Here is a 27966-nt window from a genome sequence, read left to right on the forward strand (position 1 = left end):
CGGTGCACAGCTGATAGAAAGGGACACCTAGTGGTTAAAGCACGTTATTGCATTTTTATTACAGCAAAAACGTGGGTTTTCTATCCTGGCTCCTAAATGGTGGAATGAGCTCCCCATTGACATCAGGACAGCAGATAGCTTACACCCTTCCGGCGCAGACTGAAAACTCATCTCTTTCGACTCCACTTCGAGCGATAGAACTATTAACAAAGCAGCACAATCAAAAATTACTGTTACAAACAAATGTCATGTGTGCAGAGTAAAAATGCCGACGTTTAAGCAAGAAATAGAACTTAAATATAAAAAATAAAAGTACTATCTAAAGTGTTTACATTCAAATCATCAATACACATTTATATTTTATACACTGATCATAAATATGACATATGCATCTCAAATGAATGAAAGCAGTCATATAAGATGCACTGTAGTAAAAAAAACAATACATAACAGGTAAATACCTCAATCCTTCAAATGTGTACTTAAGTGCAGTACTTCCTCCACTGTACATCATGTGTCATGTTGGGTAGTATATGAAGACTGATGGTAAATAAACTCTTGTATATTTAAAGTGTATTTAATAAATAGTTTTACGGTTTTTAATGCAGAATAAGAGAAACTTTACAGCAGGTAAGAATCTTGTTTTGTTGACCTTCAGTGAGAAAGTTGATGGATAAGCAGATAGATCATGTGACTTCATTATGATGTCCTCTAAATCCACACAACTGTAGGCCGTGAAGGAAGGAGAAAGCACAAGGCCCATTTGAATTTACTAATCATATTATTAGAATTATTTCAGCTTAAATTGTTGAAAAGCTCGACTCTTTATTGTAGTTTTTAAAAAGGACATATATATTCTCTCATTTCACGTTCATATTTGGATTTTGTGCTTTTACTGTGACATGTTTAAATGCTCTAATGTTCAATAAGTGCTATATTTTTCTCACTGCCAGATTCTCCTTCCATTGGAATGAAGATATAACGAAGTGAGTTTTTGTTTGTGTCTCTGAGCTGCAACCACAGCTTCTGTTCGAGCTGCCTGCAGACATTCTGAGAACAAAGTAAGAACACAAACTGTCCACTTCAAACTTTTATAAATGAGCATTTTCCTTTTCATCCTACGTTGTTGTTTTTTAAACGTGTTAAATTGTATGTGTTTTTCTTCAACAGATACCTGGACAAAGTCACCGTCCTGAACTGAATACCAAAGGACATTTCCCTCTGAAAGACATCCTGACTCCATCTGCTGGTGAATAAATGACATAGCAGCATTTCCTGATGTTGATCATTCACCCTGTGACGGAGGTGAGAGAAAACGAAAGTGGATTTAGACATTGTTGAACAGCGCTGAGACGCCATTACAGGGTGCGAGATTTCTGCTCGGAGACACGTTTGGAGTATATTTGGGGAGAAGTGGAGAGACTGTAAGTTGGTGAGTCCTGCTCTAGAAATAACTTTAATACCAAATGGCTGAGAAAATCGCTCTTGTTGAAAGTTTCCTGAGCTGCCATGTGTGTTCAGAGACTTTCAGAGATCCTGTGTCTCTGGGCTGTAACCACAGCTTCTGTTCGAGCTGCCTGCAGACATTCTGGGAACAAAGTAAGAACAAAAACTGTCCCATTTGTAAAAGAAAGTCCTCCAAAGATCCTGTGGTGAACTTTGCACTGAAGGAACTGTCTGACTCCTTTGCTGAGAGACAGAAAGCTGGATCATCTGAGACAGAGAAAGGAGAGAAGAAGGTGGAGGTGGTGTGTAGTAAACATCAAGAAGAGCCTAGATTGTTCTGTATGGATGAAGAGAGAGCTGTGTGTCCTGTCTGTGACTTTTCTCTCCACCAGAGTCACGAGGTGGTTCCTGTAGAACAAGCAGTCAGTGAGCTGAAGGACCTGCTGAAATCTGACTTATGGCGCGTTTCCACTGCAGCGGGGTAGCCCCGTTTAAGCGTCCCTAAGCGTCCTCGCTCTGGCCTCGGGCTGCCTCGCTGGCCGGCCCAGGCCGTGGCGCATTTCCATTACAGTTTAGGACCTGGGCTAGCAACGCAGTGTAGGCGGGGCGATCAGCGATGTGGACGGAACACTGCCATCGCCCGTTGTTCGGGAATGTTCCTCCTCACTAGTCCCAATGTAATCATCTAGAACAGCAAAATGACTTGTTAATTCCACAAACTACTGCAGCACAATACTAAATAGCAACAGCAACTATAGAAAAGAAAAACTGAACGTAAACAATGGCACATATGTGTTAGCAAACAATAGCTCTAGCTAAGGCTATCTGCCTTTAGCTAGCTATGTAGCTCTTCGGGGCTCCATAAAAGCATTAGCTAGCTATGTAGCTCTTCGAGGCTCGATAAAAGCATGGGTTGTCGAACATTAATGTAAGGATAAAATAGACTTCTTTGTTAGAAGTGAGCGTACCTTGCAGGGACTCCAGTAAAGCCGTTGCAGAGTCCAGGCCTCCCTCCCTCCCAACATTGGCCGGTCTATGGCCGTAGATCTGGTCCAACAAATCGAACCACTTCCATTGTTTGCGACCCGCACCACTCGTGTTGTTATTGTTATTGTTATCTTTTTCAGTTTTTCCCTACACTGCAGGAAAGTCCTCGAAAATCCGCGTTCGGACATCTGTGCAGAGACATCCTGGAACACTTTTACATTTCTCGTTGTTCCGTCGAGCTCCCGCTGGATTTGATCATCCCCAATGAGATGAAGGAACGTCGTCACCTCCTCGGTCGACCACGGTGTGCTTTTCTTAGAAGTAGCCATTTTTGTAGCTCCTCTGTTTACAAAATGCTGTGTATAAATATGCTGCAAGCTTGCTTCTAGATATATATGCAACGCTAGGGATGAACTCGCGCAATCTTGTGACGATTCTCTCTGACCAATCAGCAGTCGAGAGTGTTGACGTCACTAGTTCAGCCCTGGCCCTGGTCTGAGGGAACCACGATTTTATGAGGCCGGAAAAAGAGGGAAAAAGTACCCGCTGGCCGGTACTAGGCTATATGGAAACGCCACCAAAAACCGGCCTGGCCGTTTGAGGACGGTTAAGGACGCTTAAACGGGGCTACCCGCTGCAGTGGAAACGCGCCATTAGAGTCTCTGCAGGACAAGAGGGACAAATACAAAGGAGTGGAGACAACATACAAGGAAGTGATTCAAGTGTCCGAGAAGCAGCTGCTGTCCACAGAGAGGCAGATCAGAGCAGAGTTCATCAAGCTCCATCAGTTCCTGAAAGAGGAAGAGGAGTCCAGACTGGCAGCTCTGAGGGAGGAAGAGGAGCAGAAAGGGAAGACTATCAGCAGAGAGATGAAGAGCATTCAGGAGCACATCTCCTCTCTGTCACACAGTATCTCTGCTGTTGAAGAAGAGCTGCAGAAACTCAACGTGCCCTTCCTCAGCAGTTATAAAGCCACTCAGAGCAGAGCCAGAGTCCAGAGCTCACTGGCAGACCCACAGCTGCTCTCAGGAGCGCTGACAGATGTGGCCAAACACCTGGGCAACCTGTCCTTCAGAGTCTGGGAGAAGATGAAGGACCAGGTCCACTTCAGTCCTGTCCTTCTGGACCCAAACACTGCAAGCAGCTGGCTCTATCTGTCTGATGATCTGACCAGTGTGAGACGTGGAGACGACGATCAGCAGCTTCCTGATAATCCAGAGAGATTCACTCAGTATCATAATGTTCTGGGCTCTGAGGGCTTCAGCTCAGGGAAACACAGCTGGGAGGTGGAGGTGGGAGATCATCCTGAGTGGATTATAGGTTTGACTAAAGAGTCAGCTGACAGGAAGGGAGAGATACCAGGTGTCTCACCAGAAGATGGAATCTGGTGTTTAGCACATGGCGATGGAGGATACTCTAATGGTGATGGTGAGACTGTCAGAGTGGAGAAGAATCTCCAGAGGATCAGAGTCCAGCTGGACTATGACAGGGGGGAGGTGTCCTTCTACGACCCTGAACACATGACTCCCATCTGCACTCTCAGAGACACTTTCACTGAGAAACTCTTCCCATATTTCAGTATTGGAAAAGCTGGTGATGCTAAAACTGCTGATATCAAAATCTGTCGACGTGAGATTCCTCTGTGATGCTCAGGAGTGTTGGTTCAGACTTTATTCTGACTTCACTCTCCGTCTACATCTCTTTGGAGTTTATTTTGCATCAAACTTTATTACAGTGTGTTTATAGTTTTCATTTGACTCATTTCATGATCGATGAATGTTCACATTTTTAATCCAAGAATCTTTGAATGGATGAATTTATTTTCTGTTTTTCTTTGTAATGGATGAAATGAGAATGTTTGATTAAGTTTTGTGTGAATTCTTGAAGAAATGTAAGAAGTCTGTATATCGTGCTGAAACTTCATGACATCAACCAAACTAAGAATCAAAGCTGTCAGTTCTCCTTTGATCTCGTTTCGAGTCAAACATCACGTTATAGCAGTATACGTTATCAGTTTAACTTCTAACTTCTCTTTCACTCGACCTCTCCTACTCCCAACTCTATGTCAGTAGAAGAGCTGGTCTGTTGCCTGTGTTATTAAAGTGACCGTTTACCGAACCCTTTGTGTACATTGCTAAGCTAATTTGACCTGTCTCGAGGACACGCTTTGTTTAGGAGTGAGAAACCCTCTTTTTGTTTGAACCTGTTCTTTTTGTTTACTGATAAGAGTAGGTGAGAAGCCTGTACTTTATTCCTTTTGGTTAGGCAAGTTTTAGAAAAATGTTATTGCTGCGCCTAGGTTCCCCTAGACCTGGGCCTAACATACATTTCTAATGAACCTAAAGGTAATTATAGCTGTACAAGTAAGTGTAGTATTTGTAGATATCTTGTGTTTAAATAAGCAACAGTTTAATTCAGAAATGTGTCTATGAGGTTGATTTCTGTTTCTTCACGTACATCTGTCAAATAGCCATGTGACAAATTACAGAGAATATAAATGATGACAATTGATGACAAGCTCACGACTTGTTTTATATTTTGAAAGTAGCTCTCATCCTAAAAAAGGTTGGAGACCCCTGCATTAGAGCGTAAAAACTGTAACTATAAATATCTGAAATAAATATGTGTAATGAAACAAATACCAATAACTGTATTGTTTTGTTTTCTTATGCGCAATTACTTCATACTGTCTTTTTCGTCCTGCATTTATTGGGCCCCCCTCAGAAAATAACTGGCCCCAGCCTGGCCCCCCCAGTCAAATTGGTCTAGAACCGCCACTGCTTTAAAGGAACTTTCCTGAATGCACATTTTCCATAGATGATGGCATAACGCATGCTGCTTGAGTAGTAGTTTGGCTGGATGAGAGATTAAGCAAGTTATACATGTTCTGTGAGTAAAATTAGATTTCTGGCAAAACAGTCAATCATTATCCTGGTGATTATTTCGCAGATAAACCTATTAACCCCGCCCCCTTTAAAAAAACCAAGATCCGGCTCCTTTCAAAAAGCCGTAATTCCCATCACTACGAACTCTTTTTATTTATATTTAATATCTGGTTTTTCATTTGTTCATATATGTATTTTGAGACCTGACGTCACAGTGGCGTGTCTCCCTGCAGCTCTGCGTCACGCGGCACAGGTGCCTTCTTTCTTCTCTGCAGGAGAAACGGTCATGGCTTCGGGTTTCTGTGAGGATTGCTCCAGACTTCTGGAAGAATTCAACTTTCCATCTGAAGGAAAGTCTGCAGAGAGTTTGAGCGGAAAAGAAAACCCATCTTCAGGGAGCTGTGTGAGTGCACGTGCTTCAGTGTCTCACCTGAGAGCAGTTACCTGAGGAGGAAGAGGAGGAAGAGGAGTCTCTCTCTCTGAACGGTAAGAACACTTGTGGATTGTCTTTGTTTCTGGACGACAAACACGCCTTTAGTGCTGCAATGTCCCCAAGAGCATTTACTGTAGATACTTGATATTAGATCAGATATACTTTTTAAAATCCAAATCTTGGGAACGTTTTCTTTGTTATAGCATGGAAACAGGCATTGCACACTAATACACACATATACAGAAATATATCTATATCTATGGGGTATTTATGTAGAAATGCACAGATGTAAAAATATACAAAAGTCAGAAAACACTATCGAACATTACTAAAATCCAGCTTTGATAACACTTTAATGATCAATCATTATAACACAAATAATATATCTAATATTCTGAAATGGACCAATCTGCACAATGACTACTTTTACTGTCGCTACTTTCACTATATTTTGATGATAATACTTTTCTGGTTGAGGAACATTTTGAATGCAGGACTTTTACTGTAACCGAGTATTCCCTACAGTACACTCTGGTACTTCTACTTTTACTCAAGAACAAGATCTGAGTTCTTCTACTTTTACTCAAGTACCAGATCTGAGTACTTCTACTTTTACTCAAGTACTAGATCTGAGTACTTCTACTTTTACTCAAGTACTAGATCTGAGTACTTCTACTTTTACTCAAGTACCAGATCTGAGTACTTCTACTTTTACTCAAGTACTAGATCTGAGTACTTCTACTTTTACTCAAGTACCAGATCTGAGTACTTCTACTTTTACTCAAGTACTAGATCTGAGTACTTCTACTTTTACTCAAGTACTAGATCTGAGTACTTCTACTTTTACTCAAGTACTAGATCTGAGTACTTCTACTTTTACTCAAGATCTGAGTACTTCTACTTTTACTCAAGTACCAGATCTGAGTACTTCTACTTTTACTCAAGTACTAGATCTGAGTACTTCTACTTTTATTCAAGTACCAGATCTGAGTACTTCTACTTTTACTCAAGTACTAGATCTGAGTACTTCTACTTTTACTCAAGTACTAGATCTGAGTACTTCTACTTTTACTCAAGTACTAGATCTGAGTACTTCTACTTTTACTCAAGTACTAGATCTGAGTACTTCTACTTTTACTCAAGTACTAGATCTGAGTACTTCTACTTTTACTCAAGATCTGAGTTCTTCTACTTTTACTCAAGTACCAGATCTGAGTACTTCTACTTTTACTCAAGTACTAGATCTGAGTACTTCTACTTTTATTCAAGTACCAGATCTGAGTACTTCTACTTTTACTCAAGTACTAGATCTGAGTACTTCTACTTTTACTCAAGTACTAGATCTGAGTACTTCTACTTTTACTCAAGTACTAGATCTGAGTACTTCTACTTTTACTCAAGTACTAGATCTGAGTACTTCTACTTTTATCAAGTACCAGATCTGAGTACTTCTACTTTTACTCAAGTACTAGATCTGAGTACTTCTACTTTTATTCAAGTACCAGATCTGAGTACTTCTACTTTTACTCAAGTACTAGATCTGAGTACTTCTACTTTTACTCAAGTACTAGATCTGAGTACTTCTACTTTTACTCAAGTACTAGATCTGAGTACTTCTACTTTTACTCAAGTACTAGATCTGAGTACTTCTACTTTTACTCAAGTACTAGATCTGAGTACTTCTACTTTTATTCAAGTACCAGATCTGAGTACTTCTACTTTTACTCAAGTACTAGATCTGAGTACTTCTACTTTTACTCAAGTACTAGATCTGAGTACTTCTACTTTTACTCAAGTACTAGATCTGAGTACTTCTACTTTTACTTACTCAAGTACTAGATCTGAGTACTTCTACTTTTACTCAAGTACTAGATCTGAGTACTTCTACTTTTACTCAAGTACTAGATCTGAGTACTTCTACTTTTACTCAAGTACTAGATCTGAGTACTTCTACTTTTACTCAAGTACTAGATCTGAGTACTTCTACTTTTACTCAAGTACTAGATCTGAGTACTTCTACTTTTACTCAAGTACTAGATCTGAGTACTTGTCCCTCCTCTCTTCCTACAGATGAGGAACTTCAGCTCCATGAAGAGGAAAGTCTTCAGACTCTGAGCCGACTCTCAGCTTCAGAGGACATTGAGCTGCAGAAGACAGCGGCCATGTTTTATCTACAGCTCAGTCATCACTGTGAGTAAAGAATCCAAACAGATTTGTATGTTGCTTCACTATCTTCTTCTTTATAGCAATGGTTTACAGATAAGTGGAGCAGGTAATGAGACGTGTGTTTGCTCTCGTCTGTAGAGATAAGCTCTAACGGACAGCACGGTTATTATGCAAATGATCAACTGTAATTTTCTTTCTAGGGTTGGCAGATAATTCTCTGCATGTGTGGCTTAAGTGCCGTTATTCACAGCACTACTATCCCAAAGCGCTGCTTCTTCACCCACAATAACCAGTGTTTCCTGCTCTGTGTGTTTCAGTGAACTCTCCTCTCCCAGACGCATTGTTGGAGCCGGTCATGAACTTACTGCTATCATCTGACCTGGATGTTCAGAAGACCATCTCTCTGTCTTTAGTCAATCTGTTAGTGAAGAACAACGGTGAGAGATACGAAATCACAAGGTGTTTTAAAAAGTCCTCTCTACTTGAAAGAGTCCTCTCCTGCTGATGTTCAGGTGTATATCAGTATGTAGTGTCTCTACTTTAAAGAGTCCTCTCCTGCTGATGTTCAGGTGTATATCAGTATGTAGTGTCTCTACTTTAAAGAGTCCTCTCCTGTGATGTTCAGGTGTATATCAGTATGTAGTGTCTCTACTTTAAAGAGTCCTCTCTGCTGATGTTCAGGTGTATATCAGTATGTAGTGTCTCTACTTTAAAGAGTCCTCTCCTGCTGATGTTCAGGTGTATATCAGTGTGTAGTGTCTCTACTTTAAGAGTCCTCTCCTGCTGATGTTCAGGTGTATATCAGTATGTAGTGTCTCTACTTTAAAGAGTCCTCTCCTGCTGATGTTCAGGTGTATATCAGTATGTAGTGTCTCTACTTTAAAGAGTCCTCTCCTGCTGATGTTCAGGTGTATATCAGTATGTAGTGTCTCTACTTTAAAGAGTCCTCTCCTGCTGATGTTCAGGTGTATATCAGTATGTAGTATCTCTACTTTAAAGAGTCCTCTCCTGCAGATGTTCAGGTGTATATCAGTATGTAGTGTCTCTACTTTAAAGAGTCCCATCCTGCTGATGTTCAGGTGTATATCTGTATGTAGTGTCTCTACTTTAAAGAGTCCTCTCCTGCTGATGTTCAGGTGTATATCAGTATGTGTCTCTACTTTAAAGAGTCCTCTCCTGCTGATGTTCAGGTGTATATCAGTATGTAGTGTCTCTACTTTAAAGAGTCCTCTCCTGCTGATGTTCAGGTGTATATCAGTATGTAGTGTCTCTACTTTAAAGAGTCCTCTCCTGCTGATGTTCAGGTGTATATCAGTATGTAGTGTCTCTACTTTAAAGAGTCCTCTCCTGCTGATGTTCAGGTGTATATCATATGTAGTGTCTCTACTTTAAAGAGTCCTCTCCTGCTGATGTTCAGGTGTATATCAGTATGTAGTGTCTCTACTTGAAAGAGTCCTCTCCTGCTGATGTTCAGGTGTATATCAGTATGTAGTGTCTCTACTTTAAAGAGTCCTCTCTGCTGATGTTCAGGTGTATCAGTATGTAGTGTCTCTACTTTAAAGAGTCCTCTCCTGCTGATGTTCAGGTGTATATCAGTATGTAGTGTCTCTACTTTAAAGAGTCCTCTCCTGCTGATGTTCAGGTGTATATCAGTATGTAGTGTCTCTACTTTAAAGAGTCCTCTCCTGCTGATGTTCAGGTGTATATCAGTATGTAGTGTCTCTACTTTAAAGAGTCCTCTCCTGCTGATGTTCAGGTGTATATCAGTATGTAGTGTCTCTACTTTAAAGAGTCCTCTCCTGCTGATGTTCAGGTGTATATCAGTATGTAGTGTCTCTACTTTAAAGAGTCCTCTCCTGCTGATGTTCAGGTGTATATCAGTATGTAGTGTCTCTACTTTAAAGAGTCCTCTCCTGCTGATGTTCAGGTGTATATCAGTATGTAGTGTCTCTACTTTAAAGTCCTCTCCTGCTGATGTTCAGGTGTATATCAGTATGTAGTGTCTCTACTTTAAAGAGTCCTCTCCTGCTGATGTTCAGGTGTATATCAGTATGTAGTGTCTCTACTTTAAAGAGTCCTCTCCTGCTGATGTTCAGGTGTATATCAGTATGTAGTGTCTCTACTTTAAAGAGTCCTCTCCTGCTGATGTTCAGGTGTATATCAGTATGTAGTGTCTCTACTTTAAAGAGTCCTCTCCTGCTGATGTTCAGGTGTATATCAGTATGTAGTGTATCTACTTTAAAGAGTCCTCTCCTGCTGATGTTCAGGTGTATATCAGTAGCGTCTCTACTTTAAAGAGTCCTCTCCTGCTGATGTCCAGGTGTATATCAGTATGTAGTGTCTCTACTTTAAAGAGTCCTCTCCTGCTATGTTCAGGTGTATATCAGTATGTAGTGTCTCTACTTTAAAGAGTCCTCTCCTGCTGATGTTCAGGTGTATATCAGTATGTAGTGTCTCTACTTTAAAGAGTCCTCTCCTGCTGATGTTCAGGTGTATATCAGTATGTAGTGTCTCTACTTTAAAGAGTCCTCTCCTGCTGATGTTCAGGTGTATATCAGTATGTAGTGTCTCTACTTTAAAGAGTCCTCTCCTGCTGATGTTCAGGTGTATATCAGTATGTAGTGTCTCTACTTTAAAGAGTCCTCTCCTGCTGATGTTCAGGTGTATATCAGTATGTAGTGTCTCTACTTTAAAGAGTCCTCTCCTGCTGATGTTCAGGTGTATATCAGTATGTAGTGTCTCTACTTTAAAGAGTCCTCTCCTGCTGATGTTCAGGTGTATATCAGTATGTAGTGTCTCTACCGTGACATGTCTGTCTCTGATTGGTTAGCTGGCTGGCTCTGTTGTTATTGGTCAACATCTTAGAGATGTCCCCCTCATGGAATCATGTTTTTAATATTGCTGTTTTAAATCTAATTGTTTTCCACAATCACATCTTAAATCGACCCGATGAATAGGGTCATAATAACCGTGCACTAACTCTGGTGTCAGTGTGCAGAGCCTCTGTGGTTGAGATGGGGATGCTGGTTCCGCTCCTGGATCTGATCCGGTCCGGAGACTCCAGCGCTCAGAGCCACTCCTGCGCCTGCGTCGTCCTCCTCGCCTCCTCAGGTGGGTGCAGAAGGATTTAAGGTCTTTAAATGGTTTAATAATTATTATTCTCTCGGTGTCTGGCTGTTACATATTTGTACAGATATCTTTATTGTGGGAAGCAGTATTTCAATCTCTCTGTCTGTACACACAAACTGAAAGATTGACAATAAAGTTCACTTTGACTTTTGAAAGTTTCACATGTTTTTTGGTGCAGAGTCGAACAGAGAGGCTGTAATGTTGGAGGGAGTGAAGCCTCTGCTGGCTTTAGCCAAATCCTACGACTCTCGAGAGCAGCAGGTGGCCTCCTGGGCTCTGCTGCACCTCACACACTCAGGTGGGTCACTTCCTTTAAAGGTCCCCTATTATACTGTTTTTCATCAATATATTATAGGTCTCAGATATATACAGAGCCTGTCTCTGATTGGCTGAAACACCAAACAGATCATTGTAGCATTACCCATAATCCCCTCTGTTTCAGCCCTGTTTCAAAAGTGCTGATTCTCTGTCTGTTACTTCAGATGAAAATAAGGAGCCCCTCCCCACGCCCCTCTGAGAGACATTTGGTTACAAAGAACTCAATGGAGCTCTAGAGGAGATTCAGGTGATAAAGGGGGGGGGGGGGGTTTACCTTGGTGGTGATTGGCTAATGGTTACACAAGACCAAACATCGTTATGACATCACAAAGTGGCCAAAATCTGATCAGCTCATTTTCAGACAGGTTTTTATAGAAATGGATCAAAAAGAGAGAGAAACTTTGTTCCTGAAACTTTCAGAGTCTCTTTCCACAGAGGGGACACATGTTGATGTAGAAGAGACATGAAGAAGAGGGGACACATGTTGATGTAGAAGAGACATGAAGAAGAGGGGACACATGTTGATGTAGAAGAGACATGAAGAAGAGGGGACACATGTTGATGTAGAAGAGACATGAAGAAGAGGGGACACATGTTGATGTAGAAGAGACATGAAGAAGAGGGGACACATGTTGATGTAGAAGAGACATGAAGAAGAGGGACACATGTTGATGTAGAAGAGACATGAAGAAGAGGGACACATGTTGATGTAGAGGAGACATGAAGAAGAGGGGACACATGTTTGATGTAGAAGAGACATGAAGAAGAGGGGACACATGTTGATGTAGAGAGACATGAAGAAGAGGGCACATGTTGATGTAGAAAGACATGAAGAAGAGGGACACATGTTGATGTAGAGGAGACATGAAGAAGAGGGGACACATGTTGATGTAGAAGAGACATGAAGAAGAGGGGACACATGTTGATGTAGAAGAGACATGAAGAAGAGGGGACACATGTTGATGTAGAAGAGACATGAAGAAGAGGGACACATGTTGATGTAGAAGAGACATGAAGAAGAGGGGACACATGTTGATGTAGAAGAGACATGAAGAAGAGGGGACACATGTTAATGTAGAAGAGACATGACAAAGAGGGGACACATGTTGATGTAGAAGAGACATGAAGAAGAGGGGACACATGTTGATGTAGAAGAGACATGAAGAAGAGGGGACACATGTTGATGTAGAAGAGACATGAAGAAGAGGGCACATGTTGATGTAGAGAGACATGAAGAAGAGGGACACATGTTGATGTAGAAGAGACATGAAGAAGAGGGGACACATGTTGATGTAGAAGAGACATGAAGAAGAGGGGACACATGTTGATGTAGAAGAGACATGAAGAAGAGGGGACACATGTTGATGTAGAAGAGACATGAGAAGAGGGACACATGTTGATGTAGAAGAGACATGAAGAAGAGGGGACACATGTTGATGTAGAGAGACATGAAGAAGAGGGGACACATGTTGATGTAGAAGAGACATGAAGAAGAGGGGCACATGTTGATGTAGAAGAGACATGAAGAGGGGACACATGTTGATGAGAAGAGACATGAAGAAGAGGGGACACATGTTGATGTAGAAGAGACATGAAGAAGAGGGACACATGTTGATGTAGAAGAGACATGAAGAAGAGGAGACACATGTTGATGTAGAAGAGACATGAAGAAGAGGGGACACATGTTGATGTAGAAGAGACATGAAGAAGAGGGGACACATGTTGATGTAGAAGAGACATGAAGAAGAGGGACACATGTTGATGTAGAAGAGACATGAAGAAGAGGGGACACATGTTGATGTAGAAGAGACATGAAGAAGAGGGGACACATGTTGATGAGAAGAGACATGAAGAAGAGGACACATGTTGATGTAGAAGAGACATGAAGAAGAGGGGACACATGTTGATGTAGAAGAGACATGAAGAAGAGGGGACACATGTTGATGTAGAGAGACATGAAGAAGAGGGGACACATGTTGATGTAGAAGAGACATGAAGAAGAGGGACACATGTTGATGTAGAAGAGACATGAAGAAGAGGGGACACATGTTGATGTAGAAGAGACATGAAGAAGAGGGGACACATGTTGATGTAGAAGAGACATGAAGAAGAGGGGACACATGTTGATGTAGAAGAGACATGAAGAAGAGGGACACATGTTGATGTAGAGGACATGAAAGAGGGGACACATGTTGATGTAGAAGAGACATGAAGAAGAGGGGACACATGTTGATGTAGAGAGACATGAAGAAGAGGGGACACATGTTGATGAGAGAGACATGAAGAAGAGGGGACACATGTTGATGTAGAAGAGACATGAAGAAGAGGGGACACATGTTGATGTAGAGAGACATGAAGAAGAGGGGACACATGTTGATGTAGAAGAGACATGAAGAAGAGGGACACATGTTGATGTAGAAGAGACATGAAGAAGAGGGGACACATGTTGATGTAGAAGAGACATGAAGAAGAGGGGACACATGTTGATGTAGAAGAGACATGAAGAAGAGGGGACACATGTTGATGTAGAGAGACATGAAGAAGAGGGGACACATGTTGATGAAGAGACATGAAGAAGAGGGACACATGTTGATGTAGAAGAGACATGAAGAAGAGGGGACACATGTTGATGAGATGAGACATGAAGAAGAGGGGACACATGTTGATGTAGAGAGACATGAAGAAGAGGGGACACATGTTGATGTAGAAGACATGAAGAGGGACACATGTTGATGTAGAAGAGACATGAAGAAGAGGGACACATGTTTGAAGAAGAGACATGAAGAAGAGGATTTTGCATAATAGGTGACCTTTTAATCCTCACAGATTTAACAAAAGCAGATGTGTTTTTCTGTTGTTGCTCCTCTCTCTCTCTTCCTCCAGATTGGTCCAGGAGGCTGCTGGGTGATGCGGGGGGGGTCCCGGTTCTGGTTCTGCTGCTGCAGGGCTCAGACTCAGAGGTCCAGTTCTACAGCTGCTCCGCCCTCTGCAACATCTCTTCTGCTCGGGAGCTCCACCGGAAGCTGCTGAGCATCGGGAGTCACTTCCTGTTGAAGTCCCTGCTGACGCTCGCCTCCTCCTCCGTGCAAAAGGTAACGTTGTAAAGCACCGCAAAATACACCCCCTTATAGGTTACCAGGGCCATGAGAACATCCGGTACAGGAGGGTGCTGCTGCCTGTGAATAAGGCCGACTATGGAGTCCGATGAGCGGACTGTAAAGCACCGCAAAATACACCTCCTTCCTGATTACAATTGGCAAGTCTTATGTATATCTGTAAATGATATACTATCATATGTATATGCAGTATATTATAAGCCTGTTATTCCTGCTACTGCAAAACATTTTTATAAATGGTGTTTTGTTGTTGTTTAGAAGTCGATGCAGGCGTGCAGATGCCTTCAGACTCTCACAGAATGGTACATATGTTCCCATTACACTTTGCTGATGCCTTATCCATTTAAATAACAATAAGTGCATGTAACCATGAAGATGCAAACTCAAAAAGTGTCTATACTAGATGTGAGAAAATGAATATAAATACATTTTTACCACTGAAGATAGTACTTTTTAACTAAAGTACTTTTTTTAATGTCCCATAATATGTGTATTTAGCGTGGACTGTGTGGTTGTTGTGTGGAGGGTTTTTTCCAGCAAGGCAAGTTTATTTATAAAGCACTTTCAACACAAGGCAATTCAAAGCGCTCTCCAAAAAAACAAAACAAGCTAATATAGAATAACACAGATATTAATACATGGATACAAGTTACAGTGCAGTGTAGATATGAATAGTTCAATATAAGCAGCGTCAAAAAGAAAAGTCTGCATCTTGATTTAAAAGTACTCAGAGTTGCAGCGGACCTGCAGGTTTCTGGGGAGTTTGTTTCAGATATTTGGAGCATAATAACTGAACTCCTCCATGTTTGGTTCTGATCTGGGGACAGAAAAGTGCACCGTACTTTAACAACAAACTCCTCCTAGGGATTTTATCCAATCGTCTTCAAATCTTGACAGTAGCATCTCAAGACCTGGCAGATGAAAAGTTAGTGGCGCCCATTTTGACTCTCGCCTCATGGCTTATGTGATCCCTTTCCATGGAAGGTGATATCTCCTAGCGCCAGCTGACAGGCTCCAAACGGCCCAAACGTCACATGATGGTTCATGCTTCGGCCCCGAACAGCTCATCTCCAAATCTGAGGGGGCCGAAACACGATATTGCTGTGACACCAATGGTGTCGACAGTCTTTACGTTTGGTGTCAATCATGATGAAGTCCAAGCTCTGTACATGAATGGCATGTCCCCCAAAGAGTTTATGGAGATCAGAAACAGTCATAATTGTCTTTGATAAACTGTGTAGCCATAATAGAGGCACTCAGAGACTTAACGTCCCCTTTAAAACCCACCGTATGTAATCCCACAGCCGTGACAGCATACAATAATGTACTGTATTATAAACACTTTGTAATCTAGAGCCTTGGCTATTATCATAATATTATAATATCATATTTTCCAGTGTTCCCTAAGTGATCAACTTAAGTAGAAAATAAAAGTACTTAAGTTTTTCCATCTTATTCATCTTATACTTTTCTAAATCACTTCATCTCACAGGTCAATATTTACTTTTTACTCAGTTACGTTTTTTCTTACAGCTTTAGTGACTTCTTTTAGATATACTGTACACTTTGTACTAACCCTAACCTAACCCCATCCATACCATAATTAGGTGATTTTAAATGTGAGTTTTCATTCACTTGTGTCCGTTAATGGTTTAGAAATCTTCCTACTTCTCAAGATAAATAAACTATTTGTTAGTGAACCCTGACAGCGAGGATTTTTTACCAAAGTTTTGCAGATAATAATTACGCATTTCTATTTAAGTGAGGTTTTAAATGTTTGTGTTGTTGAATTAAAAGCACATCATATAAGGCATATATACATTTTCAGTTTTTATTTGACTCTATTGAGGTGAGTGGCACCATGTTTCAGTCAATACAATTACATGTTCCGCTCTTCACCTACACATTCTGAGTATTACAGTCCCAGAATATTTGACCAGCTTGTATGAACACATTTAAAAAATATAAACATATATAATGGAATTGAATGTGTACAGTGAGACAAATATAAAAACACAATTTTATATTTCATACCATGGGTTGTTTTATTTATGAAAGTGTTGATTAAACATACAATGAATAAGTACTTTAGTAACCAAAATGTGATACAGTAAATCATGTATACTGTATATGTTTACACAGTGAGGCACACGCATACACAAATAGATTTGAATTTTTATTTATTTTTAAATCAAATCTTTCTAATCCTAATTGTATCAGGAAAATGAGTTGCGGGCGAACCTGAGCTCCAGGAGAAAACCCAAAAGTGGAAGCGGGGTACGGTGGCCCTGAAGTGCAAGTCAAAACAACATTTCACAAAACACTTCAACATTTCACATTTTACGGAAAGGGTATTCCTTAAGGAGAACACTTCTTGTTTGTGATTGGACAGAGCCAGCCAGAGAAGAACTGCTGTGATTGGTTGTTTTTGCTGCCAGTCAAGAAATGATGCTTCGTGATTGGTCAGCACCCGGCCGACAGCACCACGTACTTCCTGTTTGGTACTGTTCAGCTGTTTCTTCACAAATTGTAAACTGAGTTGGAAAGAAGGAAGAAGAGATGAACGAAGGATATACATACGATGGTTATCCTCGACATGCTGTCAACCCATCACGACATCTACATGTCCCTTAGAACCAGGGGTGTAGTGCTGCCGGATCGCCGCTCCGGTTGTTAGCATCTGGTTAGCTAGCTATGCCAACGTACATAAGGAGTTGTTTCTACAACAAGATGGAGGAGAGTCCTCTCCTGTCAGACTGAGAGGATCTTATAACTACAGCTCAGTAATAATAATAATAATACATTTGATTTATATAGCACACTTTAAACATAAAAGGATCAAATAATAAAGTCAGTGAGGTGTCCTCAGTCCTAACTCTTTAAACCGCGCTTTCAGGGTTCTAAGCAGGGGTGTCGTGCTATTTTTATAATTGCAGGAGCGCACCAACAACAAACAGCAACATATGGACATAGGTTACTATATCAAAAGTGTGCAAATGTATTTAGAATCCTGTCCATGTGACCCTTTTGTTAGTGGGTGGTGGACCTCACATCCTCTAGGGGGGTCCGGGGGCATGCTCCCCCGGGAAGATGGTTTTTTAAAAGTTGAAGTTAAATTCAATCTGGTGCACTTTGAGAGCAAAGTTAGGGACTAAATCTATGGATACATCTCTCACAACACCCATGTGAAACAGTACTGTAACCAGAAGTACTTTTTCTTTAAGCATATCTTACTAATCACTCCCCTTTTTAAACTGTATTTTAGTTTTACTGTCCTATAGAATGAGTTGGAATTATTTCATACCTATTTATTCTCTTATTTTTTATAATGATAATAAAAAGGTGTGCTTTGGAAATACTTGTTTACATAAATGGTGACCAAACCGTTTGAGACCCACTGAGATAGCTTAGACTAAAGTTATCTATCTAAACACTCAGAGAGTCCTTTAGCTCACTGAGCTGTAGTTATAAGACCTCTTCCAGTCTGACAGGAGAGGACTCTCCTCCACCTTGTTGTAGAAACAACTGCTTATGTACGTTAGCATAGCTAGCTAACCAGATGTTAACAACCGGTAAAAGCGGTGCTCCGGCAGCTGTGACTACCTGATTTGCATCTCTGCCCGATTTGCATTGCGCAAGCGCAAGATGGTTCACCATATTGGGACAGCTACATACGGCAACCCAAATAGGACATTTGTTTCGCGAAGCAGACATTTAAAAAAACAAAACCCGACAACATTAATCTGAACGAGAGAGGAGTTATTGTTATTACAACGTGACTTCACTATTATTTAACAAATACTTTTATTGGGTTGATTACATTCTAGAATAAGTGAGAAATTGATTTATCTTCTGTTAGACAGTTATCATACTGAAGAAATATTTACTGTGAATGTATGCAAAAATGTTTGGCATTAATAATTTATATGTAATTACATTAACTATGAATGTTAACATTTTATTTCAAATTAAATACAATTACATAAAAGATTTTCCATTTAAAAAAAAAAAAAGTTGATTCAAGAACACATCTCTGTTAGATCAGTAGTTTTCCTATATTACAATTATTGCTAAATTTTAAAAGTCTTTACCAGCTTTGGAATTATATATATATCATTGAGATTAATGTTGTCAGGTTTTTTTAGTAATCTTTTTCTGCTTTGCCAAACGCCACTGTCAAGTGTCCTATTTGGGTTGCCGTATGTAGCTGTCCAATATGGCGGACCATCTCGCGCTTGCGCAATGCAAATCGGGCAAAGATGCAAATGGGGTAGTCACAAGCACTACACCCTGGTTCTAAGGGACATGTAGATGTCGTGATGGGTTGACAGCATGTCGAGGATAACATCGTATGTATATCCTTCGTTCATCTCTTCTTCCATTCTTTCCAACTCAGTTTACAATTCGTGAAGAAACAGCTGACCAGTACCAAACAGGAAGTACGTGGTGCTGTCGGCCGGGTGCTGACCAATCACGAAGCGTCATTTCTTAACTGGCAGCAAAAACAGCCAATCACAGCAGTGCTTCTCTGGCTGGCTCTGTCCAATCACAAAACAACAAGTGTTCTCCTTAAAGGAATACCCGTTCTGTAAAATGTGAAATGCTGTAGTGTTTTCTGAAATGTTGTTTCGACTTGCACTTCAGGAACACTGTATGCGGGGGGAAGATCCAACAATACATTACATTATATAGCGCTTTTCTTGAATTCAAAGACGCTTTGGAGGGTGGAGTGAGGTGAGGGAAATGGAGGAGGACTTATTGTTGATGTGTTTTTTTAATCCTTATTAATATGGATTTCTGGAAAACCTGAGCTCCAGGAGAAAACCCTATCTGAGCAAAAAGTGAAGGAGGGAGGGGGTGAGGTAGGAGGAAGGAGGTGAGGGAAATGGAGGAGGGACTTATTGTTGATGTGTTTTTTTTAATCCTTATTCATATGGATTTCTGGAAAACCTGAGCTCCAGGAGAAAACCCTATCTGAGCAAAAAGTGAAGGAGGGAGGGGGTGAGGGAAATGGAGGCAGGGAGTTACTGTTGTCCAGCTGGAGCTGAATCACCAGAAGCTTCCTCCATCTTCTCCATCTTCTCTGAGGAGGTGTTTGCAAGCGCAAGATGGTCCGCCTTATTGGACTGCTACATACGGAACAAATAGGACATTTGTTTCGCAAAGCAGACATTTTGTTTTCTTCCTCATCTCCTTCTCTTGCATCTTCCTTATCATTTTCTGCAAGACAACGTCTCTATCCTCAGTCTCCCCCCTTCTGTGAGAGAAGAAACCTCTGCTCTTATTCTTCATGTGAAGACAGAGGTCTTCCAGAAGTTTCTTTTCCTCCTCCATCTTTTTCTCAGTCGTTGCCCAGCTCAGTCTTCTCAGAGCCAGGTCGTCCCTCTGCTCCTCCACCTGTTTCAGTTGTGTCTCCGTCAGATGAAGCTTGGTCTCCATGCTCTGGTGTTTTCTGGGCCAGGTTGTCCTTCTTCTGAGTTACCTCCTTTAATTTGGTCTCCACCAAATGAACCTTGGTATCCCAGCTCTCCTGGTTCTGGGCCAGGTCTTTGGAGAGCTTCTTCTTCTGCTCTTCCAATTGGTTTTCCAACTGCTTGACATCCGTCTCCTTGCGTTGGACAAACTGCTCCCAGTTCAGCTGTTTTTCAGCCAGGTCTTTGGAGAACTTCTCCTCCTGCTCTCTCATCTGTTCTTTCAGCTGTTTGACGTCCGTCTCCCAGCCCAGGTTATTCTCGGCCAGGCGATCTTTCTCCTTTTCCACCTGCTTTAATTTAGCCTCCACCTGTTTGAACTCAGTCTCCAAGGTCAGGGTTACCTTGGCCATGTCGTTCTTTTCCTGAGTCACCTCATTTAGTGTTGTCTCCATCTGTTGCTTCTCAGTCTCCCAGGTGTGACTCTTATCGGCCAGGTCTTTAGAGAACTCTTCCTCTTGCATTTTCAACTGGGCCTCCATCTGTAGGAATTCCGTCTCCAAGGTCTTGTTTCTACTGGCCTGGTAATTTTTCTTCTTCTCCACCTCTTTCAACTTCATCACCATCTCTTGCTTCTCACTCTCCCAGGTGAGAGTCCTTTTCGGCCAGGCTCTTGGTGACATTTTCCTCGCATTGAAGGAGTTGTTCCTCTCTTCTCTGCAGCAGGTTTAAAGTCACCAGGTTGGCCTCGTTGTGTTGGTCTGAGAGCTTCTGTTTCTGTGTCTCATACCATGCCACTGTGTCTTCCAGCTGCTCTTTGTGTTGAAGCTCTGCAGCTTCCATCTTCTCCTCCAGACCGCTGTTTCTATCCTCCAAGATGGTCACACACTCAAGGAGTTCTTCCCCTTTTCTTATCAGCTCTTTCATGGTCTCCCCTTTCCTCATCCTCAGTTTGATGATCTCTGGGTCACACTGCAGGGGAACATCATTGTTCTCGCTGTCAGATGTCGCCTGGTCCTTCTCGTCCGAGACATTTCCTTTCTCTGCCTCATGCCTTGCCACAATTTGGTCCAGCTGCCTCTTGTGTTGGCATTCTGCATTTTCAATATTCCCATTCAGACGTGAGATTTCTGCCTCATGCTCCATGATGGTGTCAACCAGCCTTTTGTTCTCTTTGTGGAGCCCTGAGTCCCTGTAGCTCAGGAGCTCCTCGAGACGTTTGACCTTGTCTTTTTGTTTGCGCATACTGTGGCAAAAATGTCGTCCTCTCCGTCCTGAATGCCCACGATACTCCTCCAGGGCCGTTTATCTGGCCGTTCCTGCAGTGGACCTGCCTGTAAGCTCGATCCGCTTCAGCTCCATGGGTCGAATGGCCTGGGGTTTTCCCCTGTTGTTCTGGTGCTTCTTCTATCCATGGCACCGTCTGTAGACTTGTGTTGTGCGTAGGTAGAATAATATATTTCTCTTTGGAAGAAGTGTTCTGTGTAGAAGTCTGCGAAGGTGGTCTGAATGCGTGTCACCACTTACAGCTCTGGAGGGAGAGAGTGTGGAGTGAATGCACATCACAGCCCTTGCAGTCTTCCTTCAGACTCCTGTGACAGTCATCATGACATCACAGATCTCTTTGATCTTCTGTGACATCATCATGACACATCACAGATCTCTTTGATCTCTGTGACATATCACCTTGATCTTCTGTGACATCATGACATCACAGATCTCTTTGATCTTCTGTGACGGAACATTCATCAAAGCCAATGATGTCATCGCTTCAGTGTGTCATAAGTGATGTCACTGAAATAGTTTGGTTTAGACTTATGGTGTTGCCATGGAAACACAAACTCGCAATAATCATTATAAAAACAGAAAACAGTACAAACTAAACAAAACAATAAACAACAATAAACCCGATGTTGTCACAAGTGAAAAGTACATAGTCCAAACGTCACATGATAGTTAACGCTCCGGCCCTGAACAGCTCTACGTCAAATCTGATCATCTCATCATATTGCCACGGAAAGACGAACTCGCCATGAAGCACGATGTCGACGTAACTCAATGGTAAATGGTCCAAACACCACCAAACTTCAGATGGCCGTTAATGTTAGAGCCCTCAACTCCTCTCTGATAACGAGGCAGCCCTCCAGACATCTGAGCCAATTGTGAGTCTTCACCGCACGCCGTAGCCGTGATGTGGCGCCCATTTGGAGGCTCGCTTGATGGCTATGTGATGGAGCTGGACTGTGTGTTGTTGTGTGTAGATCTGATCCAGGAGCAGCTGATGGAGCCGGACTGGTGTTGTGCGTAGATCTGATCCAGGGCAGCTGATGGATCCAGACTGTGTGTTGTTGTGTGTAGATCTGATCCAGGAGCAGCTGATGGATCCAGACTGTGTGTTGTTGTGTGTAGATCTGATCCAGGAGCAGATGGAGCTGGACTGTGTGTTGTTGTGTGTAGATCTGATCCAGGAGCAGCTGATGGATCCAGAGTGTGTTGTTGTGTGTAGATCTGATCCAGGAGCAGCTGATGGATCCAGACTGTGTGTTGTTGTGCGTAGATCTGATCCAGGAGCAGCTGATGGAGCTGGACTTTGTGTTGTTGTGTGTAGATCTGATCCAGGAGCAGCTGATGGAGCTGGACTTTGTGTTGTTGTGTGTAGATCTGATCCAGGAGCAGCTGATGGAGCTGGACTGTGTGTTGTTGTGTGTAGATCTGATCCAGGAGCAGCTGATGGATCCAGACTGTGTGTTGTTGTGTGTAGATCTGATCCAGGAGCAGCTGATGGAGCTGGACTGTGTGTTGTTGGGTGTAGATCTGATCCAGGAGCAGCTGATGGAGCTGGACTGTGTGTTGTTGGATGTAGATCTGATCCAGGAGCAGCTGATGGAGCTGGACTGTGTGTTGTTGGGTGTAGATCTGATCCAGGAGCAGCTGATGGAGCTGGACTGTGTGTTGTTGGGTGTAGATCTGATCCAGGAGCAGCTGATGGAGCTGGACTGTGTGTTGTTGTGTGTAGATCTGATCCAGGAGCAGCTGATGGAGCTGGACTGTGTGTTGTTGTGTGTAGATCTGATCCAGGAGCAGCTGATGGAGCTGGACTGTGTGTTGCCTCTGCAGTCCCTGCTGAAGACATCCTCTGCTGAGTGGAGAGAGTCGGCCGTCACACTGCTCTCTGCGCTGACTTCACACACACGGAGAACACACACACACACACACGGAGAACACACACACACACACACACACACACAGAGAACACACACACACACACACACACGGAGAACACACACACGGAGAACACACACACACACACACACACACAAGAACACACACACACACACACACACACGGAGAACACACACACGGAGAACACACACACAACACACACACACAGAGAACACACACACACACACACACACGGAGAAACACACACACACACACACGGAGAACACACACACACACACACAACGGAACACACACACGGAGAACACACACACGAGAACACACACACACGGAGAAACAAACACACACCACAACGGAGAACACACACAGGAGAACACACACACACACACACACACACACACACGGAGAACACACACACACAGAAACACACACACACCACACACAGGAGAACACACACACACACAACGGAGAACACACACACACACGGGATTACAAACATGGAAAAGGTATTGTGTGAACCGTAATATCGTGTCTGGTGAATGAGAGAACGAAGCAAGTGAAATGGAAAGCAGTGAAAGGAAATGCAACGACTGTATCGAACTGGAAACTTTGTGTCAATTGCGCAACATAGCGGATCCTCAGAGGCTGAAAGCGTGGCTTGGCCTCTACACATGGGTTAATAACCACACGATGGGCTTCAGACGTGAACGCCTCCTACCTAACAAGAGCCACAGATTCAACACGTTTATACGATGTCTTTGTCGATGTTTGGCGACCCCTTGTGGCGGTTTAGTGTCTCTTGTTTGTCATATTCTGTCTTTTCTGTTGTTTCTCTCTTTTTGGTCATTCTGTCTCTTTTTAGACTTCGTCTTTTTTGGTTGTGTTAGTAGACATGTGTCGCCTCTTTGTGACTTCTCGTTGTCTCATTTCGGTGGTTCTGCATCTCTTTGCAGTCGTTTTGTTTCTCTTGGACTTTTTAAATGTTGCATATCTTTGTAGAACATCGTCCTCTTAGAATCATATTCTCTATCGTTTGTTCTTTGATCTAGTTTTTGCATATTTTTTCGGCCATTCTGAATCTTTTTGTAGACATTTGTGTTTCCTATCATTTGTGTTGTCTGGTGCCTTGTTTCAGTCGCTGTAGTCGGAGTGTCTGTTCTGCATCCAGACATGTGGTTTTCCTAATGACTTGTGTCCCTTAGTGACTTACCAACAAGAAATGTGAGCAATAGCTTCAAGCAGAGGTCATTCCAAAGAACAAGGATATTTCTTTGCCGGACATTCCTTCCTTTTTCATGACCTTGAACTAGTAATCAGTCGATGTCCAATCAAAACCATTTGCTGCTCTGTTTTGATCCCAGGTTTGATAATATCTCCCTGGTTTGTTTGCAGGCCGTCCTGGTGAGCGAGGGTCTGCTGGAGGAAGTGGGTCAGCTGCTTCTTCATCCCACATGCAGCTCCGTCATCATCACACACAGCTGCAGGATCATCACTGACCTGAGCAGCTGCAGCGAGGGTCAGCAGGTAAAACTCCTGATTTAACGCCTGCAGTAAAAAGACACAACGCGCCTGAGTATAATCCGTCTTTGTTATCCAGGCTGTGATGGAGGCTCGCTGTTTGTCAGGACTCCTCGGCGCTCTTCTGTCTCCGTCTCTGACTGATGACACTTTAATACATCTGACGTCATGCTTGCAAAAACCTCATGACACAACGTGAGGGACCTGGACTCAAACTAGTATTGGTCTGTTTAGCTCTTTCTATGTGGGATCAAACCCAAAGACATCCTTTATCTGTTTTGTAATCAGCCATAATCCTTCACTTTCTTCTTCAGATCCACTTCAGTCTGAGTTGTCGGTCATGATAACATCAGAGCACGTTTCCAGACTTGTGAAGTTATCGGGACGATCACAAAACCCTCAGTTATCGTACAACAGTGCGGCCGTCATCGGCAGACTGGAAATGACAGGTAATGTTCTGTGAAAGTATGACGACCTGATAGAAGTAAACAGATTGGTTTATGAAACGGTGTCTTCATACTCTTCATCCAGGAGAGACGCTCCAGCTGCTGAAGCCTCACTACGTCGCCATGTTGGAGTACCTGTCGGTGCTTCTCCAAAATAAAGATTTAAAGTTCCAGCAGCTTGGCTTAGTGACGATATCCAACCTCAAGACAGGTTTGTATTCGTTCTAACCCTCGGGCGTCACTTTGTGTTGAAGTTCTTTTGGACTCTTTTGGACTCATGTGTTTTACTGTGTTCTAATCCTGGCTCCTTCTGGATGGTTTGCACTGTAGACACTCTGCATCCTTTTCTGGTCAATTTCTCTTTCATTGTTTTCTCCCTTTTTAGTCGTTTTGCATTTCTTTTTGGTCATTTTGCATCTCCTATTAGACTTTGTGTCTTTATGTTATATCCGGTCTCTTTTTGGTTGCTTTACGCTTTGGCAGACATTTTGCATCTCTCTTTGTTATTGTATTCCCTTTTCCTACTTCGGTCTTGTTTTGGCCTTTTTGGTAAACCGTTAAAGCTCCCAGGTCATGGCCATTTCTACTGATCATAATTCCATTGTTGAGGTCTACTAGAATAGATTTAAACTCACATTGTTTCTCATCCAGCGTCTCTGTAAAGTACACTGAACAAAAATATAAACGCAACACTTTTGTTTTTGCTCCCATTTCTCATGAGATGAACTCAAAGATCTAAAACATGTTCTATAAACACAAAATAACCATTTCTCTCTAATATTGTTCTCAAATCTGAAAGAATCTGTGATAGTGAGCACTTCTCCTTTGCCGAGATAATCCATCCCACCTCACAGGTGTGGCATATCAAGATGCTGATTAGACAGCATGATTATTGCACAGGTGTGCCTTAGGCTGGCCACATAAAAGGCCACTCTGAAACGTGCACTTTTGCTTTATTGGGGGGGTCTGGGGGGGTCCGAAAACCAGTCAGTATCTGGTGTGAGGGGTAGGGTTAGGGTAATGTTGTGAATCGAGTGGCCCGTGGTGGTGGTGGGGTTATGGTATGGGCAGGCGTATGTTATGGACGACGAGCACAGGCCACTCGATTCACAACATTACCCTAACCCTACACCGACTCACAGCCCTCGCCGCGTCCCGCCGTCTCAGGGAGGAGAAATCGGCGGAGCTGCAGCTGAGAAAAGATTGAGGGTGTGTGTGAGGAAGTCCGCGGATTGGTCCAGTTGGACCAATCCACGGAGGGGTCGTTACGTCACTTGGTTCCCGGAAGAAACAAATGGAAAAAGAGAAATCTCCAGCGAGGCGTTCTGGGGCAGCACAGACAGGTCTTCTCTGTGTTAGAGTTTTACTCGCTACAGGGTGTACTTTGGGGTTTGTGACTCTGCAGAGCGTTACATGCAGAAAAACCTTCATAACACAAGAGGACGGGTACTAACCAGAAAAGCACGACATGGGACCTTTAATAATCAGTAGGCTAGGGTTTTCCCCTTTTCTCTGTTACTTTTTTAGACGAAGTAAATGTGTTTCTCCTACATTTTTAAATTGTCTGCTGTGCGAAACAACCTTTCTAAAAGCGTCCTCATTATTTAGTGAACATTTCTTGATCCATTTTAAACCGTAGTGGGGACAAGATCCACCAAAAGCAGCTCAAAGTACTGCAGCCATTCACACCATCTTATCATAGTAGATATCTTAACAAATGAATCACTACCAGGCCTTGAGATCCAGGAGGTTTGAGTCTTGTGTTTCCCTGCAGATGGAGACTTCTCCTCTCTGTTGTCTGGCGGCGAGGTGGAGGATCAGCTCCGGACGGTTCATGATCAGACGGAGGAAACCAGACGGCTGCTGCAGACGATCCAGCCTCTCGCTCCATCTCCTGTTCACCCTTTACAGCCTCCACACCAGTGGTTGCGTTAGACTTTTTCGTTGTCCGTCATTTTGACGGACAGGATCGTAACATTTCCGTCATAAGCCATTATTACCCGTCATTTTATTTTTCATGTTTTAATGATGAGATGAGACATATTTAATATGTTTGGGTACTGAGCAGCAAATGCTCATTCATTCATGTTTTAATGATTCATACAGAACTTCTAAGGGCATGGAGAAACAAAAGATGAACAGAGACACCGACCGTGTGGTCACTTTTCATGTCAACACGAACATGAATGATTTATTTGTTCCTGCACTGACAGACAGCAGAGGGGGCAGAGGCCGCTAAAAACACCGCCACCATTGTGCCTAAACAGGCAAATACGAACAATGCCATCGTTTGAAATGAGACAATTACAATCAGAATATGAACAAAACATTTACAAGAACAACTCAATTGACCTGCTGTAGCCTGAACGCTGATTTCTGCATCGCCGTGCACCCTCGGACAAATCCGTTACTCATCTTAGCTTCTCTACAGATGTCGCAGAACATTTTGCCATCTTCCCTCCTCAGCCACTTAAACTCTTGCTCCCACTGAACCCGGTACTCCCGCTTCAACTCCTTGCCACTTGCTTGCCCCTCTGCCGCTGGCTGAACGCTGTCAGTTTGAGTCTTACTGGCTTGTCCTTCATCCTCCACCGCATCAATCCCTCTTTTCACCTCGTTTATCCAAACCATCACATTACTGGGCTTATTAAAAAAGCTTCGGACGATCAGCTGCCGTGACATTTTGCGATTGCTAAAGCCGGTTAAACAGCGAGGTCAAAAAAGACTAATAGCTACTTAATATACACACACTCGCCACCAACTGGACAGGGGTGAGAATGACTAAAGAATAGTTACAGACTACAGTAGATCGCCCTCAGTCGACCTGGCCACTAAGGATGTAATATAATGTGGGCCGCTGGTGGACATTTTGGCGCTGTTCCGAGTTGTGTTCTAATCCGTCAAAATGACGGACTGCTTTCAGATTTTTCC

The 27966-nt window shown here is 42.6% G+C and overlaps 2 protein-coding genes across 2 annotated transcripts; both read left to right on the top strand.

Annotated features, from left to right (window-relative positions):
* The first annotated feature begins 1179 nt into the window (after positions 1 to 1179).
* Positions 1180 to 27732, top strand: LOC117546254 (vacuolar protein 8-like). Its single transcript, XM_034216415.1, is given in 16 exon segments — positions 1180 to 1432; positions 5552 to 5664; positions 5667 to 5778; positions 5781 to 5804; positions 7822 to 7941; positions 8235 to 8354; positions 10909 to 11028; positions 11225 to 11344; positions 14248 to 14456; positions 14739 to 14790; positions 22959 to 23093; positions 24465 to 24595; positions 24669 to 24774; positions 24892 to 25038; positions 25121 to 25246; positions 26810 to 27732. Coding segments are annotated over 15 exon segments (1743 nt in total). The 5' UTR covers positions 1180 to 1432; positions 5552 to 5604; the 3' UTR covers positions 26971 to 27732.
* Positions 1318 to 4551, top strand: LOC117546255 (nuclear factor 7, ovary-like). The gene is made up of 2 exons (XM_034216416.1): positions 1318 to 1910; positions 3093 to 4551. Exons 1-2 carry the CDS (start codon positions 1467 to 1469, stop codon positions 4077 to 4079), a joined length of 1431 nt encoding a protein of 476 aa, XP_034072307.1. The 5' UTR covers positions 1318 to 1466; the 3' UTR covers positions 4080 to 4551.
* Positions 27733 to 27966: the final 234 nt, after the last annotated feature.

The sequence above is a fragment of the Gymnodraco acuticeps genome, unplaced genomic scaffold, assembly GCF_902827175.1.
Source record: "Gymnodraco acuticeps unplaced genomic scaffold, fGymAcu1.1, whole genome shotgun sequence".
Classification (NCBI taxonomy): Eukaryota; Metazoa; Chordata; class Actinopteri; order Perciformes; family Bathydraconidae; genus Gymnodraco; species Gymnodraco acuticeps.